The following is a 19,806-nucleotide window of genomic DNA, read 5'->3' as shown; positions in this document are numbered from 1 at the left end:
TATCATTTCTGGGACTCTTTTTTTTTTTTTTTTTTTTTTTGCAGAGATCTACTTGTCTATCTGGTGTTATTTTTCTTTAGTATAAAGAACTTTTTAAAACATTTCTTGTAGTGACAATCTCCTGTCAGTGCACTCTCTCAACTTTTTTTTAAAAAAATCTTTATTTCACTGATTTCACTGTCATTTTAAAATACATATTTTTGTTAGGTATATATTTCTAAGTTTACAGTTTTTTCCCTTCCGCAGTTCAAAGACCATTTCTTTGTCTTCTGGCTTGCTTTGTTGTTGAGGGGAAGTCTATGATCGTTCTTACCTATGTTCTTCTATGTCGAATGGATCATTTGTTTCTTCACTATTTTTAAGATCCTGTCTTTATTACTATTTTTTAGGAATTAGATTATTATGTTCATTGGAGTGGTTTTCTTTGTGTTATCCTGCTTAAAGTTTGTTGAACTTTTTGGATCTGTGAGTTTATAGATTTTATTAAATTTGGAAATATTTCAGCGATTTTTTTCCCTAAAATATATTTTTCTCTAAAATATTTTTTTCTGTCATCTACCCTCCATTCTCTCTTTTTGGGTCTTTACTTACCCATATGGCTGACTGCTTGATATTTTTACCGAGACTCTGTTAATTGTTTAGTCTTTTTTTGACAGTATGCTTTGTTTTAAATTATTATTATTATTATTATTCAGGATTTCATTCTGTCACCTAGGCAGAAGTGCAGTGGTGGCATCACAGCTCATTGTAGCCTCAGCTTCCTGGGCTCAAGTGATCCTTCCATCTCAGCCTCCTGAGTAGCTGGGACCACAGGACACACCACCAGACCCAGATAATTTAAACTTTTTTTTTTTTTTGTAGGCATGGTGTCCGGCTATGTTGCCCAGGCTGGCCTCAAACTTCTGGGCTTGTGATCCTCCTGCTTTGGCCTTCCAAAATGCTGGGATTAGAGGCATGCGCCACTGTGCCTGGCTCATTTTGGATTATTTTTATTGTTATGTCTTCAAGTCAATAATCTTTTCTTTTGTAATATCTAATCTGCTGTTAATCTAACCCAGTGAATTTTCTATTTCAGACATTGCATTTTTCATCTCTAGAAGTTCCATTGGCATCATTAAAATATATCATTTTTTATATGTTTTACTCTTCTCTGTGTTCGTGTTTTCTTTTGTATATTTGAATATGATTATAACAGCTATTTTAGCATCCTTGTTATTTCTGTTTCATAGTTGTTTCTATGGATTGATTTTTCCCCTGATTCTGGGACATATTATCACTTGTTTGGCATGTCCAGTAATTTTGTATTGAATGATGAGCATTATTTATCAATAATTGTGAATTATACACTGTTAAGTTGTTAAGCATTTTATTCATTTAGAGAGTATTGGGCCTCCTTCTGGTAAGCAGCATTTGCAGTTCAGTTTCATCCTTTTGAGGCTTGTTTTTAAGTCTCCTTCCAGCAGGACTAGAATATCCCTAGATTAGAGACTACTCTAGATCTTCTCAAATAAGACTCATACATAAGTCTCACAAGGCTCTTCTGGGGTGTCTATTGTATAAGCAAGGACTCTCTGCTCTGGCCGACTGGAATATGAATCCTTCTCAGCACTGTCTAATCTCTGGGAACCCACTATTCCTTGGTTGCTCTTTGTTCAACTTGGTAAAATTTCACCCCATGTATGTAGATCTTAGTATTCAGTAAAGACTCAAGGAGATCTCTGTGCAGATTTCTGGAGCTCTCCTTTTATGTAGCTACCTCTTCTCTCCAAAACATGACACCACAACTTTCAGAGACCTCAGCCTCCTGGAAATAAGATCTCTGAATCTTCAACTCATTAAGATCATCATGCTCTGCCTAGTTATCTCCCTGCTTATGGTCTGGAATGTGCCTTCATGCAAAAAACTAGAGAGGTTGCAGGACTCACCTCATGTGTTGTCCTAGGGATAACAGTCTGCATTGCTTGTTATATAGTGTCTGAAAACAGAGATTTCATATATTCTGTTTGGCTTTCTAGTGGTTTATAGTGGAAACGTAAAATCTAACTCCTGTTAAACTATCACCGGTAGAAGTATAAATTTCTTTAATGCTCCTCCATATCCTTTTTCTTTTTCCTTCCAATGTATTTGTTGAAGAAACCAGGTTGTTTTCCCTGTAGTTTGCCCTTATTTGGATTTTTCTGGCTACATTCTGGTGTTGTCACTTCAGATGTCCCTCAGTTTCTTGTATTCTCTGTACCTTGGCACCAAGATTAAGGGTTGAGTAGATTCAGGTTCAACTGTCATTTCTTGGCAAAAATACTTCATAGGTGATACCGTATTCGTCCACCAGAAAGCACTTACTGTTTGGTTGTTGTCCTTTTTGATGTTAGCAACAATTGATGATCTTTGCTTAGATTCTTTATTTCTTTAGGGGATGCAAAATGGTGACAAAAATTCAATAAAAATTCAATCATCCCTTATTAATTTATTAGCTGAAAAACTTTTCTAAAGAGAAATTTCCACTTATCAAATATTTGATTACCTGGCAATATAGTAATAAGAGAAAGGCTTCTTTTTATTTATTTACTAGTTTTCAAAGTAAATACATTGGCTGGGCATGGTGGTTCATGCTTGTAATCCCAGCACTTTGGGACATAGGTGGGTGAATCACTTGAAGTCAGGAGTTCAAGACTAGCCTGGCCAACATGGTGAATCCCTGTCTCTACTAAAAATACAAAAGTAATCTGGTGGTGTGGCATGCCTGTAGTTGGTCCTAGCTACTTGGGAGGCTGAGGCAGGAGAATCGCTTGAACCAGGAAGGTGGAGGTTGCAGTGAGCCGAGATCGCACCACTGCCCTCCAGCCTGGGCGAGACTCCATCTCGGGGGGAGGAGGGGGTGAGAGGAAGAGTTTGTTCTTTGGCATCCTTTGAAGGGGACCAATTTTCTAGCATCATTTCACTCTCACGGATTTAAACCATTTTTATTTATTTCCATCTCTACTGCAGTTATGCTTGCCAGCCTGCACACGGCCCTAACCCTGGCCAGTGGGAGCCTCCTCAAGATGGCTCCTGAGCCATTTTGCCAGCACCCTAGCAGTGTTTTGATAGCTCTCCTGTTTCCAGTTATGACAAGATGTTTCCATCTCATCTTGCACATTTTCTCCCCAGACCTGAAATTAGCCATTTTCCAAATTAGCCATTGGTTCATCCTCAGTGCAATTCATCAATTAATTAGTTTTTAAGCAAAATGAGTTTTTTTTATATTTTTCAGAGTGGGATGCGGTGGTCCAGGATAAGCTGTCTAGCCTGTAGGTCTAGGTGTACAGGTCTCTATTCTGTTGTCTCCTCAAAATGGTAAAAATACAGCCTTGGCTCCCTCCTCCACTTTTATCTGAACCTTGTCTTTCCCGTACTTGGTGCCTCTGGCTTGCTTGATTAAGATTCTTCTTTTAGCATTTCTCTCAGGGATAGACTTTGTCTTGGGAGGGAGCTTTGGTCCCCTAGTTTAAAGGTTTCATAGAGCCTGGATTCCTCTAGCGCCTTCAGACTTTACAGAGTCCCTTCCTCTGGGTCTCTGTTTCCTTCCCTTTAAAGAGTGAGGAAAGGCTGGGATATATAAAGTCCCTTTCAGCTCTGGCAGGGTGTCACTCTGATTCTACTCCATGGACTTGATGTCTGAGGTCCTTCTGTAGCCTGATGGCTAAATCACACCACCCTGTGGTTCACTGAGGCTGTTTCCCTGCAGGGATCTCAGTGTGGACACTGGCTTGAGTCCTGCTCAGTTCCAGGTGCGGCCCATCCCTCAGCACTATCAGCATTACCTAGCGACTCCTCGAATGCACCACTTTCCCAGAAACTCCTCGTCCACGCAGATGGTGAGTGAAAGGAATTGACTCCCTTGTGCCTATTGAGTGCCAGTGGTGGTCTGAGGCCTGCGCTCCCCTGTGCCCCAGCTCCTACATGACCTGGCTCCCCTGTGTATCGACCCCTATGCCCTGACTCCTGTGTGACCTGGTCTCCTTATATCCTGGCTCCACTGTGCCCCAACTTGCACATGACCTGGCTCACTCAACCCCCACTCAACTCCCCTGTGCCCCAACTTGCACATGACCCAGCTCGCCTGTGTATCAACCCCCACTATACCGACTCCCCTGTGCCCCGACTTCCACATGACCCAGCTCGCCTGTGTATCAACCCCCGCTATACCCTGACTCCCCTGTGCCCTGGCCTTCTTGAGTCCTGGCTCCCTGTGGACCAACAGTTCCCCTCTCTTCCCATCTCCTATTTCCACTCTGGCTTGATGGGGAATGAAAGGGGACCTGCTGGACTAGAAGCTGGTACTGCTGAGGGGACTAGGAGAGGGCACTGGAGGAGTGGAGAGGGGCAGCATGGCAGGGTGTGGTCTGTGGGGAAAAGGTTCAGGACTAAGATCAGGCAAAGTAGGCCTTGGACCTCATATGGCCTTATTTGGTTTCCTATGGTCAGTACCTCCCTGGGCTTTGGTTTCATTAATCTGTGAAATGGAGATGAAGATGTCTGCCTCGCCCATTTCACAGGGCTGGTATGAGGATCAAAAGAGATCCCAGCGGGAGCTCTTGGGCCTACCCTGAAGATCCAGTTCTGCCTTTTTCAGAGGGCAGGCCTTCTTGTGGCTGGAGAGTGTTGAATCATGGGTCTGGCTGGGTTTGGGGGCCTTAGGGCTCCTGACGTTGCAAGCTGCATGGAATTAAAATGAAGATATTCCATTAAAGCAGCAAAATTATGCCATAAAGCATAATTTCACCTTCCAACCCTGTCTCTGTCATTAACTACTTAGCTCCTCAGTCTCCTTATTTGTATAATAAGGATCTTGGATGAGTAATTTTGGGAGTCCTTGTCAGCTCTGAGGGTCCATATTTTGTGTACGAAGCACCATCTCTTAAGAATAAAGAAGCAAGCATTTGCTGAGCACTTACTACATGCCAGACAGTGTTCTAAGCACAGCGTATGAATTATCCCACTTAATCCTCTCAACAACTCCCACAAAGAATAAAGAATATTATACTGATTTTAAAGATTGGAAAACTGAGGAATAGAGAGGCTAAATAACTGGTCCTGGGACATACAGTGAGCAAGTGGAGGAGCTGTGATGGAAACTCCTCTCTCACTCATAACCAGGGTGAGGGAGAGGCAAGTGAGGCAGGCCATACAAGAACAGAGTAGGACTCTGTCTTTATTTAAAATATTGACATTTTGCTCAGCATAGAGGGTTTTTTTATTTTTGGCATTTATTTGACTTTAAAAAACACTGCATTAAAATACTATTGATCTTGCTGGGTGTGGTGGCTCATGCCTATAACCCCAGCACTTTGGAAGACTGAGATGGGCAGATTACCTGAGCACGGGAGTTCAAGACCAGCCTGACCAACATGTTAAAACCCCGCCTCTACTAAAAATACAAAATTAGCTGAGTGTGGTGGTGCATGCCTGTAATCTCAGCTATTTGGGAGGCTGAGGCAGGAGAATCGCTTGAACCCAGGAGGTGGAGGTTGCAGTGAGCCGAGATCATGCCATTGCACTCTAGCCTGGGCAACAAGAGTGAAACTCCATCACACACAAAAAATTATTGATCTTGATTACTGAGCTTTTTGGTGGCCCTTTAAATTTTGTGCCCCCACTTTGGTGCTGACACTAGCCCAAGGCTTTAACCATCAAGCTGCTCTTGGAGGCAGTGGAGAGTAGGGGTGATACGGTTTGGTTCTGCGTTCCCACCCAAATCTGACCTTGAATTGTAATAATCTCCATGTGTCAAAGGCAGAATCAGGTGGAAATAATTGAATCATGGCGGGCAGTTTCCCCACGCTTTTCTCATGATAGTGAGTGAGTTCTCACGAGAGCTGATGGTTTTATAAGGGACTTCCCCATTTGCTTGGTGCTCATTCTCTCTCCTGCTGCCCTGTGAAGAGGTGCTTTCTGCCATGATTGTAGGTTTCCTGAAGCCTCTCCAATCATGCAGAACTGTGAGTCAATTAAACCTCCTTTCTTTATAAATTACCCATTCTTTGGTATTTCTTCGTAGCAGCCCGAGAATGGACTAATACAAAGGGTGAAGGGAATGGACTCTGCCCCCCAACTGCCTGGGTTTGAGATCCTGGTTCTGCCCCTTGGTTGCATAACTTGAGCCAATTACTTAATCCATTGTACTTCATTTACCCCATCAGTAAAATGGGATAATAATAGCGCCCACATTATAGATCAGGCGAGATAATTCAATTAGTCATGCAAAGTGCTTAGAACAGTGTCCGACATGAAGGTTAGTTGTCACTTTATTAATTCTGTTATTCCTTCTGGGGCTTGTCCAGGCAAAGCTTAGTTTTTGGTGAAAGGGAAGGGACATAAGAGCAGGGAAGACAAGACTTCTGCCCACAGCATCTCAGGGTGTACTGAGTGGGTTACAGGCAAAGGAGCTGCATGCTGGGCTCATGGAGAAACCTTGAAACCTTGCTCTATTCAAGGCATTTTCTCCCCAACAGGTCGTCCATGAAATCAGAAACTACCCTTACCCTCAGCTTCACTTCCTTGCTCTCCAGGGACTAAATCCCAGCAGACACACCTCTGCCGTACGGGAGAGCTATGAGGTATGTTGCTCTATCTGGTGCCAACTGGGTTGGTGGCAATGCCATTATTGTTCATCCCTTCTTCCTCCCCACCTCTGCTGGTGAGTAGGGTATGGGCATCAGGAAGCTTCAGGGTTAGGAATAAGAGAGAGAAGAAGGGAGAGACAGTAGAGATAGTGCAGTCTTTCAGCATCAGATGAGTTCTTCCTGATAGCTATGTGAATGCTTCCTGCTCATGTCTTCCAGCTCCCCAATCTGTATCCTGTGTGCATGTGTGCATTTATACATGCTAAGCACACATGTGCACATTTTTCTCTTTCCAGGAGCTGCTGCAGCTTGAGGACAGGTTGGGTAATGTGACTCGGGGAGCTGTACAGAACACCATTGAGAGGTTCACCTTCCCCCACAAGTATAAGAAGGTGGGTCTGCCAGCAGGCCAGCCTGCATAGTCAGGGAATGGGGCAGGGGGGATTGTCTAACTGACTATGTCCTCAGAGGGGTGCAGTCCAGAATCTAGAAACCTTTGCTCTGGTTAGATGCTCTAAAGCTGTGATAACTTCCCAGGGTCATGTTACTTTCCTGTGCCAGGTGTGGCCAAGAGGGAATATGGGAGGCCTCTCATTAGTGAAGGAGAGCTGGGTATGTGTGTGTGCATGTGGACTTGCCAATGAGTAAATTACATGTGTATATGTTTATAGGTGTCAGGCACATAAATACTTGTCTCTAAATAAGATGGACAAAGAGGATACCTGCACAGAAGACCAAGATTTGCCTTATAAAATAATTCAATGTCCAATCTCACATGTGAACAAATGGGAAATTAAGGCTTCCAAGCAGAGATTTTGAAACCTGACTGAGCATCAATCACCTGAGGGGCCTTTAAAGCCACAGAATCGCAGGTTTTACCCTAAGTCTGTAGATGTAAAATCTCCAGGGTTAAGATCTAGGAATCTAGGGTAAGATTAGCTCCCAGGAACCTGAGTTTAAATTTTTTTAAAAATTAAAACAAAGGAAAAATTTTGGAAGCAACCAAGATGTGCTTCAGTAGGTAAAAGATAAGTAAACAAACAGTGGCACATCCAGATAATGCAATATTATTCTGCAATAAAAAGAAATAAGGACTGGGTGCAGTCACTCAAACCTGTACCCAGCACTCAAATCTCAGCACTTTGGAAGAGATGGAGGATCACTTCAGGCCAGGAATTCAAGACCAATCTGAGCAACATAGGGAGACCTCATCTCTACAAAAACTTTAAAGATTTGCTTGGCATGGTGGTATGTACCTGTAGTCCTAGTTACTCAGGAAGCTGAGGTAAGAGAATTACTTGAGCCCAGAAGCTCAAGGTTGCAGTGAGCTATGATTGCACCACTGCACTCTAGCCTGGACAACAGAGCAAGACCCTGTATCAAAAAAAGAAAGAAGAAAATAAGCTTTCAAGCCATGAATAAGTAAAAGAAGTTAGCCCGAAAAGGCTGTGTACTGTATGCTTCCAAATATATAACATTCTGGAAAAGGCATAACTATGGAGACAATAAAAAGATTAGTGGTTGCCAGTGGGGAGGGAGAGAGGAATGAATGGGTGGAGCACAGGGGATTCTCAGGGCAGTGAAAGTATTTGATATATACTCTAATGGTAGACACATGACATTATGCATTTTTCAAAACTGATAGAATGGTACAACACAGACCGAACCCTAATGTAAACTAATGAACCTCAGTTAATAATAGTCTATTCATACTGGTTCATTGACCATAACAAGTGTACCACACTAATGTAAAATGTTAATAACAGAAACTGTGTGTGTTCGGAGGATAGGTATATGGGAAAACACTGTACTTTTGCTTAAATTTTTTTTTTTTGAGACAGTCTTGCTCTGTCGCCCAGGCTGGAGTACAGTAGCACAATCTTGACTCACTGCAACCTCTGCCTCCTGGGTGCAAGCAATTCTCCTGCCTCAGCCTCCGAGTAGCTGAGATTACAAGCATGTGCCACCACACCTGGCTAGTTTTTGTATTTTTAGTAGAGATGGGGTTTCAACATGTTGCCCAGGCTAGTCTTGAACTCCTAACCTCAAGTGGTCCGCCCACCTTGGCATCCAACAGTGTTGGCATTACAGGTATAAACCTTCATGCCCCATCTGTTTTTGCTTAATTTTATGTAAACTAAGACTGCTCTATAAAATAATATTTATTATAAAAATAAATCAATATTAATACATTTTCAAAACATTCATATCTCCTAGGGGAAATTAAAATCTTGACAAACGTTAAGAACCTTACAGCAGGACTGTTCTGCTCATGGTCAGGCCAGGGACCATCTTCACTCCCTCATGAGACCCTGGGGTGCAGTGGTTGAGAGCACTCTTAGAAGTAGAGCCAGTTTTTGACTCTCAGTTCTATTCTTTATAGCACCGTTACTTTGGACAAGTTGCTTGGCTTTTCTGGCCCCTCCCTGTCCACCTCCCCCTTTTAAAATGTGAAATGGGAATGATCTCATTAGTAGCTACCATATGAGGTGCTGCAGGGACTCAAAGGGATGATGCACTTGAACAGCTTGGCATAGTGCCTGGTACCTAAGAAATGGTGAGCTGCTGCTACCTTGATGCTTTCCTGTAGCCCATGTGCTGGTGGTGTCAATGTCAAAGACCATGAATCAGTAGAGACAGCTCCTCTTGAGGCATTGGATTTATTCATAAGTGATTTCAATCACAGTTACTGAGTGCCTATTATGTATCAGACTTTGGCTGGTGTGCTAATAGAGGAAATGGCAGCATTTCAATAATTAAGGGTGTCATCTGCATGGGGAAAATCATCATCCTCTGGAGAGAGAGAGTTTTAAGCTATGGGAGAAGAACATAGAAAAAAATGAGTGGTGTATTCAAAAGTCCAGGAGCAGCACCTGTGTCCCAGACCAGAGGGTGTTTACTCCTACTGAGGATGCACACCTCACCTGTTGTCACTTCAACAGTTACAAGGAAATTGTGAAGAGAACCAATACTAAGAATGAAAAGGGGAAATTGACTAAATTAAGTTAAAGGGTTCAGTTAAAAAGGAGAATAGAAAGAATTAAGGGAATAAAAATATAAAAAAGAACAAGAGGAATTAAAAATAAGAAATGACAAAATTAGGGCCCAAATAAAATGTGAGAAAAAAATACCTTAAGAATTATACACAACTGAAAAAGACAATAAAGAAAAAAAAGCTTAAAACATTTAAATTGAGAATATAATCATATACAATCAAAAATAGACTTGAAAATAATAATGATGTAAGAATAAAAATATAGAAAATATTGAGTCAGAATAGAAAAATATGCAAATAATAAGAATTAGGAAGAGATATGAAAGCAACATATAAAATAAACATCAATAACATCAAAGTTAAAAGGGGGCTGGGCGCAGTGGCTCATGCACTTTGGGAGGCCATGGCAGGAGGATGGATTGAGCCCAGAAGTTTGAGACCAGCCTGGTCATCATAAGGAGATTCTGTCTCTGCAATAAAAAGAAAAATGAGCTGGACATGGTGCTTTGCATCTGTAGTCCCTACCTTAGCCACCTTAGTCTGGGAGGTCAAGCCTGCAGTGAGTCATGATCACACCACTGCACTCCAGCCTGGGCAAGAGTGTGAGGCCATCTCAAAAAAAAAAAAAAAAAAAAAAAAAAAAAAAAAAAAAAAAAAAAAAAGAGAGAGAGAGAGAAGACAAGGGAAAATAAATATAAATATTAAATAAATGCTGGAAAAAGTTAAAATTAAAATAAAAGTTATATAGGTAATGAAAAGAAAACAAAAATAGGAAATACGATAAGATTTTAAAAGAAATACAGATTAGACAGCAAAACAACGTAATATTAAACTAAAATTATTAACTATAAAAGGAAAATAATGAATAATGATGGGAAAAATAATAGAAAGTAGGCAAGTAGGTGACTTTTACCAATACGTTTTATTGGATCTCCGTTTTTTAGGAGGGCCAGCTAAGTGAAGGCCACTCTTCCAGCAAACACAGCTGGACTCTTAAGCAGGCAGATCATTATGACTCTATTCATACTCAAAAGCCATGACAATTATACGGGACTATGGATGTAATTCTGATTTTCCGGATTCTGGATAAGGGAAAACTTATTACAGAAGCCTCGCAGGGTTTGCAGTGGAATATCTAGGTCACATCGAGGTAGAGAGCAGAACAAATTGATGTTCTTTGTGTTCCAGTGAGGTTACAGTATTCCCCAGACTAAACCAGACTCAGGATCTCCAGAGATTTTAGAATGAGGGGCCAGAGAAGGGAGACTTGGCATCTGGGCCTTGCCCCATGGTCATTCTCTGGGTAGTCTTCATCTTATAACTCTTTTTCTCTTTGCAAAATGACCTTGAAACGTGCTCATCTGTGGAGAGGGACAGAATGGCTCATTTTCTTTTTATGGTTATTGTTAGACTATTCCATGGCACAGTGTGAAGGTGGGCTGATTTCGCTCACTGACTAGATTTCTTCTTCTGCAAGCTATTTACCAAGTACTGATATGCCTTGTACTTGGCCAAGTATGGGGTGGTACTTAAAGAAGGCTAAGCCATGGGTCTATGCCACCTGAACTTGAGACTTCACATAATGGTAAACTACATAATGATTCTACATATGGCTTCTACAGAATGATAAACTATTTTCAAATAATTAGCATAAAATTATAAACAGTACAAGGAAAGTCAACAAGTATAAACAGTGTTTCGAGCAAGTCCCTTGGCCCCCTGAGACTATAAATGAATTTTCTGGATAAAAAGATAACTCCAACTCCTGGGCCTGAATGTGGAGGGAGAAACCTGAAGGCAGGAATCTAGGTTGTAAAAGGGTGTTGAGGAGGAGTGGACCGTGTGAAGGGACCAGAAACCAGGAAACTGTGCACAAGTCATAGCTTTGCAAAGGATTGATTCATTAGGAACTGAATTTATTTCCACGCTCTGTGTCCCTAGAAAGTACCTGGGACAGCAAAAATGATTCCGCTCGATCTCTTCCTACTGTCCTTGCTGCAGGCTGGGAAGGAGTTCTGGGTATTACTTAAGAATTTTATGGCTGGGCGAGGTGGCTCAGCCTGTAATGCCAGCACTTTGGGAGGCCGAGGTGGGTGGATCACCTGAGGTCAGGAGTTCAAGACCAGCCTGGCCAGCATGGTGAAACCCTGTCTCTACAAAATACAAAAATTAGCTGGGCATGATGGTAGGTTGCTGTGATCCCAGTTACTCAGGAGGCTGAGATGGAAGAATCGCCTGAACCCAGGAGGTGGAAGTAGTGAGCCAAGATTGGGCCATTGCACTCCAGCCTGGGCGACACAGCAAGAATTCATCTAAAAAGAAAAAAAAAAAAAAAAAAAAACTTTAAAGAACCTGACTACCAGGGAAGAGCAGGCTGTGGGTGAAAGCCAATAGCCACCAGGTGAATTTGCCCCAGATAACGAATACTCCTCTCTCTGCTTCTCATAGCGAAGACCCCAGGATGGCAAGGGCAAGAAGGATGAGGGGGAGGAGTCAGACACAGATGAGAAATGCACAATTTGTCTGTCTATGCTCGAAGATGGAGAAGACGTGAGGTAGGAGACCGCCATTTTGATTCCCTCTCCCTTGTTCCTTCTAGGTATTGGTGACCAATCACTGCGCCATATGTCTGGGAGTTGGTGCTTTTTTGCTTGTGCACGTGTGTGCCAAGTGTGCCATAAATGGGCTTCATGGTTGCACTGGGAAGGTGGGGTATGAAATGTTCTAGATGTGTGATGCCTGGGTATGGATGCATTGGTTGCAAAGTGTTAAGAGAACAGTGCGATGCTTGGTCTGAATGGGTCTAAAACAAAAAGTTGTGGTTTTGTTTCAGGCTGATCTGAAAGCGCTTCCTGGAGGGGGCTTCATGGCTTCCCATCTCAGCCACAGCCTCACTCCATGGCTGGGCAGTTCCCCAGGGGTCCTAGGTGTGTGTCTCCTGGTCGGCTCAGGGTCCCTCAACTCCTGCTGGGCCCCTGACTCTCCCTCCTTTCTTCCAGACGCCTGCCCTGTATGCATCTCTTTCACCAACTGTGCGTGGACCAGTGGCTCGCCATGAGCAAGAAATGCCCCATCTGCCGAGTGGACATTGAGACACAACTGGGAGCCGACAGCTGAGGGAGGAATTAGCCAGTGGACACCCCATTTCCTTCACCAGGTCCCCCCACGGCCATAGCCCTTGCAGCCAAACTTTGCCTTCTGAGCCATTTGACGTAGAGGAAAAGCCTGCAAGCACATTTTGTGGAAAGAGGAGCTGGTGGTATCGGTGTCGAGGGAGAGGAGGGGGTGGGGGAGGACCCACCTCTCCAGAATGGCGACTGTCCCCATCGGCCTGGCTGAGCAGGAGAGAGGGAGCTGGCCGTGCCCAGTGCAAGGGCGGGAAGGAGGGGCCCAGGCTGCGGAGAACCCAGGTGGGATCCTGAAGGCACTAGCTGACCTACCGGCCCCTCAATCCTGTCCTCCCAAGGATTGTGTATATACCTCTCGATCACGTAGGAACCATGTAGGGGTCTCTAGCTATTTCTGTGGATGGCAGCCGGAGCATGTTAGCTTAAGAAAAATGTTGTGTGTGGTGCTCTAGTCATCTTGTGGTGGACATGTCGCTATTACCGAATTCGCACCAAATATTTCTCATTGAGTTTCTTGTTTTGGTGCCTGACCGAACCAACCGACGACAGCCCCAGTCTTCCCATCTTTATGAGAGAAAAGGAAAAAGGAATCAAAGGTGGAAGAAAAAAAAGCCAAATTCTGTTTACGGTGAAAAAGGATATGGTTTTTCACCCAACCTGGGAGGCTGGAGGGGGGTTCTCGTTTCGTTGTTTTTTTTTTTGTTTTTTTTTCCCCTTGGCTTTTGTTTTTCTCATGTTTACAGTGCACGGAGTATGGAAGGGGGTCTGGGAGAGGGAGGACTGGAAAAGAAGCTAATGGGGTCTTATCCCAGCCTCTGAGGGTTCAGCCAACTTGAGGAAGGTGGCAGAGCTCCAGCAGGGGAAGGGAGAGTTCTATGGGGGACTCCCCAGGCCCAGGGCTCAACTGCATGGCCCCAGCTATCCCCCAAGTTCCACGCTAAACCAGGGAGGGCTTGGCCCTCAGCTACAGCTGCCCACTACGTTCCTGGGAGCCCAGAGGCCCATGCTCATTCCCACTCTTTCCTTCAGGCTGCCCTCTTGCCCATCACAAAGAGGCAACATAGCCACTGCCTCCCTATGCAAAACATTAACCAGATGATGCGGATAAGACAGCATAGGTGACGGCCACTTGGTCTTGGCCACAATGCTCTCAGCCAGCACTCAGGGCTGAGGCCAATACCGTGGACCTCGGAGAGGAAGCTGAGTGTCCCCCAGGATGTCTCCAGTCCTGACACAGTCCCTCAGAGATGGCCCTGGCTCTGAGGCCACATTGGCTAGGTTTGGGAAGCTCCGTGTTTCTGGTCTCTGGCTCCTTCTCTGACTCTTTGATAACCTTGGGCAAGTCCCTTTCTTTCTCTGTGCCTCAGTTTCCTTCTTCTTCAAGTGGTGAGAGATAACAGTGCAGCCCCTTTTCCGGTCCTGCTACCTCACCTAGATGTTGTGAGGATGAATATTCTCTGTCCAGAGTGTTCTATGCGCTCTTCTGGCAACCTCTTGGGGTGTGGAGATGGGGGTGCTGGGAGACACAGACCTGGAAGTTCCACACAGTGTGTCTTTCTGCACCACCTCATAATTTCCCTAAACCCCAAAGGGAGCAGAGAAATAAAAGGACAGAAGAATCAAGATGGGAAAATCCACCAAATTCCAACCCAAACCCAAATTTCTTTCTCCCTATGTGGTAAACACCAGATTAGCTGGAACTCTGCTTCCTTCCTTGGCACTCCACCCTCCACCGTTCCCCCATTTGCACTGCTCTCTAAGCCTCCCCCTCACCTCCACCCCTAACCCAGTCTCAATGCCCTCATATCAGTAAGACTGGGGTGAGGGGAACAGGATACTTGTCACATATTTGAAGAAATTCCATACAGTGAAGGAAATTTGAGTCTGTATTGCTGCTACAAGGGTAAAACCAGGACCAATGGGTCAAAGTAACAGGCGGGCAGATTTTGGCTCAAGGAAGGGCTTCTGGCATGACTGGCTCAAGTGGGAATGGCTGCTCTGGCCACCTGCAGGCAGAGAGTGGGCATAGTGGCTCCTGGAAGGAGGTTTCTCCCAGCACTAATATCCTGGTGTTCTATAAAATCTTTATTGAGTGCCTACCGGTGCAGGCGCTGGGAGAGATGATAGCTTTGAGGAGCTCACAATCTAGCTGAGGAGATGAGACACAGCCAATAGTACAGCAATGGAGAATAACCTAAGATTCAAGGTTAGCAGCAATGAGCCTCACAGTGTCCAACTCAGTAGCTCCAGCACATGAAAACATCTCCAGGGCTAAAGGCTGGAGGTTCCACCAGTGGGGAAAGTATATCTGAGTCAGGATGTTGGGGAGAGCTAGTTACTGATAGTCACAGGAAGCTGAGAATTCTGCCCCATCCTCTCCAGTGGCTGGGTGAAAACCGAGAATGCATCGGAAGATGGATTTGGCCTGGAGGTAGCCAGGGTGGTCTAGGAAGGTCACTCCTCTCTTAGTCTCAGTCATTCTTTCTGCTGAGGCTGGCCTGAAAAGCTGGCAGGCGGGAGGGAGTCAGTGGGGAGGCCAGGTAGAACTAGAGCCGGTGCCCCAGGTTCCAGTCTGGGCTCTTCACTAACAAAGTGGGCAACACTAGAAACTTCCCTTCATCTCTCTGGGCCTCAGTTTCCTCAGTTACAACCTATGGAGGTTGGATTGGATGCTTGCTAATTTCCTTCTGACACTGACACTTCGTGATCTTCCCTAACGTCAGCACATCTTCTTCATGGTGGCAGAGCTGTGTGCCCACCCAGCTGATGAAAAGGACTTTCTGTGAGCACACACTGTTTCAGAGGCTGGGGGCACACGTGCTGAGTGAGAGAGTGGGCCCTGGTCCCCTCCCCTCCCAATGCTCTGCCCCAGGCTAGTATTAGGGACGGGGGAGTGGACTACCAGAAGGGAGAAGGAAGCTACTTACTTTAGGGGTAGACCCTGAAGCCTCCCCTCCTTCCCATCTCTGGGGACCTTGTCCCCCACAGGTGGGGACAGGAGCTGATGGGCACTCAGAACCCTGCAGCTTCCACTTCCTTAGCCGGGCAGCTATTTTGGGGAGAAGAGAGGACTGGCGTCTGTGCTTCGGCTCCCTCCAGGTCCCGGTACTGGTCAGGGAGTCTGGGAAGAGTGGAGAAGAGGCAGGGTCAGGCCTCAGCATCTCACATCGACCACCTCCAGGAGGGGAGACCACTGGTAAGTCCTCCTCCTGCTCAGCTCAAGGGACTCAGACCCTTTCTTGACTGAGACGCATGAGTGCCTTCTGGGGTGAGAGCAGCCCCAGGGTTTAAGTTGGGCGTCCTAGCCGCCGCTGCAGCTGTGCCGCCGCGGGTCCACCGAGGACGCCAATCAATCAACCCAACGCCACAAGCCTGGCTGGGCGCAGGCAGAGGGCGAGCAGGGGCTGCCCTTCCACCTGGCCAGGACCCCCTTCGGCCCCTGTCACCCTTGGCCACCACCTGTGGCAGGACTGAAGCTCCTCTTCTGCAAATGTTCCCAGCCTCCGTGCAAGTATTCTTAACTCTTTACGCCTAATGAACAAGCACAGTTTTTTCAATGGTGAAGAAAAAAGCACCGGACTCTTTTTTTTCCCTAAAGAAATCCCCTAAGCCCCCCCGCCTGCCAGCGGGACAAACACTCCCCGTGTGGGGCTGTAGCAACGTCTGTCAGGCCCACTTGTGTTTCATCTCCTGCGCGCGTAGAGCAAATGCTAGAGCGATTTCAGCTGATAGAAAAACAAAAATGAAAAAAAAAAAAACACAAAAAACAAAAAAACGGCACGTTGCTAGTTTACAGGGTTTTGTGAGTTTAAATGCCTTATATTTAACAATCATAATTTATGACTAACTTGTAGATATTGTGGGTTCTTATTTAATTATTTTTATAGTTGTTTTGCATTTTTAATTATAATTTATTTATTTAGAAAGGATACTAATTTTTTTTATTACTCCTATTACCTCATTTTGGCGTTGTTTCTGGGAGTGGAATGCTTTGCATGCATTGGTACGATGACAAACAACTACGAATACAAAAAAAAAAAAATTTAAATAAAATTCTGCAAACTTTATTTCGTCCAAACTATCAGGGTGTGTGATTGCAAGCTGTCCCACCGTGGTGCTGGCCTCTTTGGATACATTCCATACGAAATGCAAACCTTTGATTCTGTATGCTGTGATCTAGTGAAAAACTCCAATATAGTGACTGTATTTAGCACATATATAAATATAATTTGCACTTGTCAGCGGACTGGGGTAATCCTTTCACTTGCTACCCTTGGCACCCCCCTCCCCACTCCATCATGAACCTGCCTTTCCTCCTCCCTCGCCCCTCCCACAATCTCAGCCCACCTGGCCACTGTCCTCTGATGAAAATCTTAGGGCACTGGCGGTCATTATCTCCACCTGGCCTCCAACTCCAGAATTAGAGGCCTCCAGACATTACGATAGGAATATCAGAGAGCCAAAAACCCTGACTTCTTAGAACAAGCCCTCAACTGGGGAGCCGGCAGCCTCAGGTTTTCAGATTTGTTGTAACAGCAGTACCAGTGACCCTGAGCAAGTCCCTTGGCCCCCTGAGTCTCAGTTTTCTGGGTGGAGTGAGTGAGAACTAGGGGTTCTTTAGGGTCCCTCAGATTCAGTCGGAATATGACACAGATCCTGTGCTATCTCACTTTCTCAGGAGAGAAGAAAGGGAGAAAAGGCTGGGTGTGGTGGCTCACGCCTGTAATTTCAGAACTTTGGGAGGCGAAGGTGGGCGGATCACTTGAGGTCAGGAGTTTGAAACCAGCCTGGCCAAGATGGTGAAACTCTGCCTCTACTAAAAATACAAAAATTAGCTGGGCGTGGTGGTGTGTGCCTGTAATCTCAGCTACTTGGGAGGCTGAGACAGGAGAATGGCTTGAACTCAGGAGGCAGAGGTTGTAGTGAGCTGAGAGCTTACCACTGCACTCCAGTGTGGGTGATAAGAGCAAAACTCAGTCTAAAAAAAAAAAAAGGGACGGGGGAGAAAGGGTGGAGGAAGGAGAAAAGGAAAGGAAAGAAGAGAAGAATAGAGAGAGTGAGCTGAGAATTAATTCGAGCTTGCTGAGTTGACTTCCAGGAGGGTTTTCGTCCTGTTATATGTGACATCCTGTGGGTGACAGGGAGGTGAGTTAGGTGGACATGTATGGGACGTGCCCTTTCACAAGGCTTGGTCAGTCATTTGGAGAGTGAGCTGAAATCCATGTCTTGTTAGAGATAGGGATGAGGTAGGAACATAGGAGCCCCAAACTGTGGATTTGGGATTGGCACCCCCATCCTATCATCTCCCAGAGCCTTCGTTGTGGAGATGCCGCCCATTGAAATCAGATTGGGATGTAGACTTTGGAATCAAGGTCTCTGCTCCCGGTATCTCCTCCATCTCCTCTGCCTTTGCTCCCTGGGGGCTGTAGGCAGGAGGAGCTTCTATGGAGGACTGGGAGTGGGCCACCAATCCCCCTACCCCTGTAGAAGAAGAATAGGGGAAGCTGCTGCATCAAAGGCTGGCACAACTGTGAGCCCAATGCCTCTGAGCCAAAAGGAGAGAGGGGGTTCACGCCCCTGATAGTAGCCCCCTGAGGGGGCTGGGACTTGGCCTGTCTGCCTTCCTCCTGCCTCTTCTCCCTGCCCTCCTTCCCAGCTCATCCTCCCTCTTGCCTCTTGACATCACTGCCGTTGCCTTGTGGGGATGAGGCCCCATGGGGAAGGTGCTGATGTAGAGGGAGGAAGTGGAGATTGAAATTGGCTGTACTGCCCAGCGAGTCTGTGTGAGACCACACAGTCCGGGCTGTATGTGGTCCCTAAGCCCCAACTCTGCCCCGGCTGGGCGATGGGTGCCCCTCCCTGGGCTTCCTGCCCGGCTTCCCCTTCTGCCTCCAGCCTGGAGCCTTGCTTTCCCTGGAGACAGCCTGTGGAGTCCCCCACCACACTGGAGGGAGCATGACCAGCACACTGCTGGGCCTGGCAGATGCCACGTCCTTGGCAGGGCTCCGGGACGGGCATGCCTTATGCTGCTCTGCAGGGTCAGAGTGGGAAGGGGCCCTTTGCCCTGGCTGGCCTTTGCCCTCACCCTTGAGCCCCTCCTCCCACTCCACCCCTGGCCTCGGATGCGGCTCATTTCTCAGCCATGGAGCCAGCCGCACCAGCCCTCGAGGGGGTAATTTGGCTGCCCCTGGTAAGTGAAAGGATTATCCTCAGTGTCGATTGTCCTTTTTTGTAATCCTCCTGCTGTTCTGTTCTGTTGTGCTGTGCAACATTTTGCTACATAGACTATTTTATAGCAGAAAGCTAGAAGAATATTTATTATGAATATTAAAGCAATAGTGCATCAATGAAAAGGCGGAGACATTAGGAATTGTGTAAATGCTTAGATTCACTTTTGGTGGATTTTTTGTACTTTATTTATAACTAATAAAAATGAACTGCATTGCTAACTACACCTTACTTGTCCTGGGTGTTGATTTCTGTGCATCCTCAGGGCGTGTCGGAGGAAGCCTCGCACAGGCCTCTGTCTTTGTCCAGGATAGGCAGCACTATCCGTTATCTGTCTAGCTCTCACCAGCTTGCCTTGTCCTGTCTCCTTTTAGTCTGATTTCCTTCTTGCCTCTTATCTCTCAAAGAATCTGTTCTATGATTGTGGACCAACCATGTAATTGACCTATTTCCTAAGCTTTAGGTATAAATCTTAATGGGATTTTTTTTTTTTTTTTTTTTTTTTTTTTTTTTTTTTTTGAGGCAGGGTGTCACTCCAGCCCGGGCTGGAGCGCAGTGGCACGATCATGGCTTACTGCAGCCTCAACCTCCTGGGCCCAAGCCATCCTTTCACCTCAGCCTTCCAAGTAGCTGGGACCACAGGTGGGTGCCACCATGCCCGCCTAATTTTTAAAAAATTTTTGTAGAGACAGGGTTTTGCTATGTTGCTTAGGCTGGTCTCGAACTCCTGAGCTCAAATGATTCTCCCAGCTCAATCCCCGCAAAGTGCTGGGATTACAGGTGTGAGCCACCATGCCTGATTGAAAGTTCCCATTTTTGATCAATCTTCAAATGTCTGTTTGAACTGGAGGGC

The 19,806-nt window shown here is 45.6% G+C and overlaps 1 protein-coding gene across 1 annotated transcript in view; it reads left to right on the top strand.

Moving 5' to 3' along the window:
- The window catches only part of ARK2C (arkadia (RNF111) C-terminal like ring finger ubiquitin ligase 2C), a 130,102-nt gene extending 110,923 nt beyond the window's left edge, over positions 1-19,179 (top strand). Inside the window, exons 4-8 of the mRNA XM_039463884.2 lie at positions 3,725-3,854; positions 6,492-6,596; positions 6,899-6,994; positions 12,046-12,152; positions 12,597-19,179. Coding sequence (XP_039319818.1) covers positions 3,725-3,854; positions 6,492-6,596; positions 6,899-6,994; positions 12,046-12,152; positions 12,597-12,714 — 556 coding nt within the window. The 3' untranslated portion in view covers positions 12,715-19,179. The remainder of the gene's footprint in view (positions 1-3,724; positions 3,855-6,491; positions 6,597-6,898; positions 6,995-12,045; positions 12,153-12,596) is intronic.
- The last annotated feature ends 627 nt before the right edge of the window (positions 19,180-19,806 follow it).

Source organism: Saimiri boliviensis, chromosome 13, assembly GCF_048565385.1.
Source record: "Saimiri boliviensis isolate mSaiBol1 chromosome 13, mSaiBol1.pri, whole genome shotgun sequence".
Classification (NCBI taxonomy): domain Eukaryota; kingdom Metazoa; phylum Chordata; class Mammalia; order Primates; family Cebidae; genus Saimiri; species Saimiri boliviensis.
Note: the sequence above shows the minus strand (reverse complement) of the source record. Positions and strands in the feature narration are given on the sequence as shown.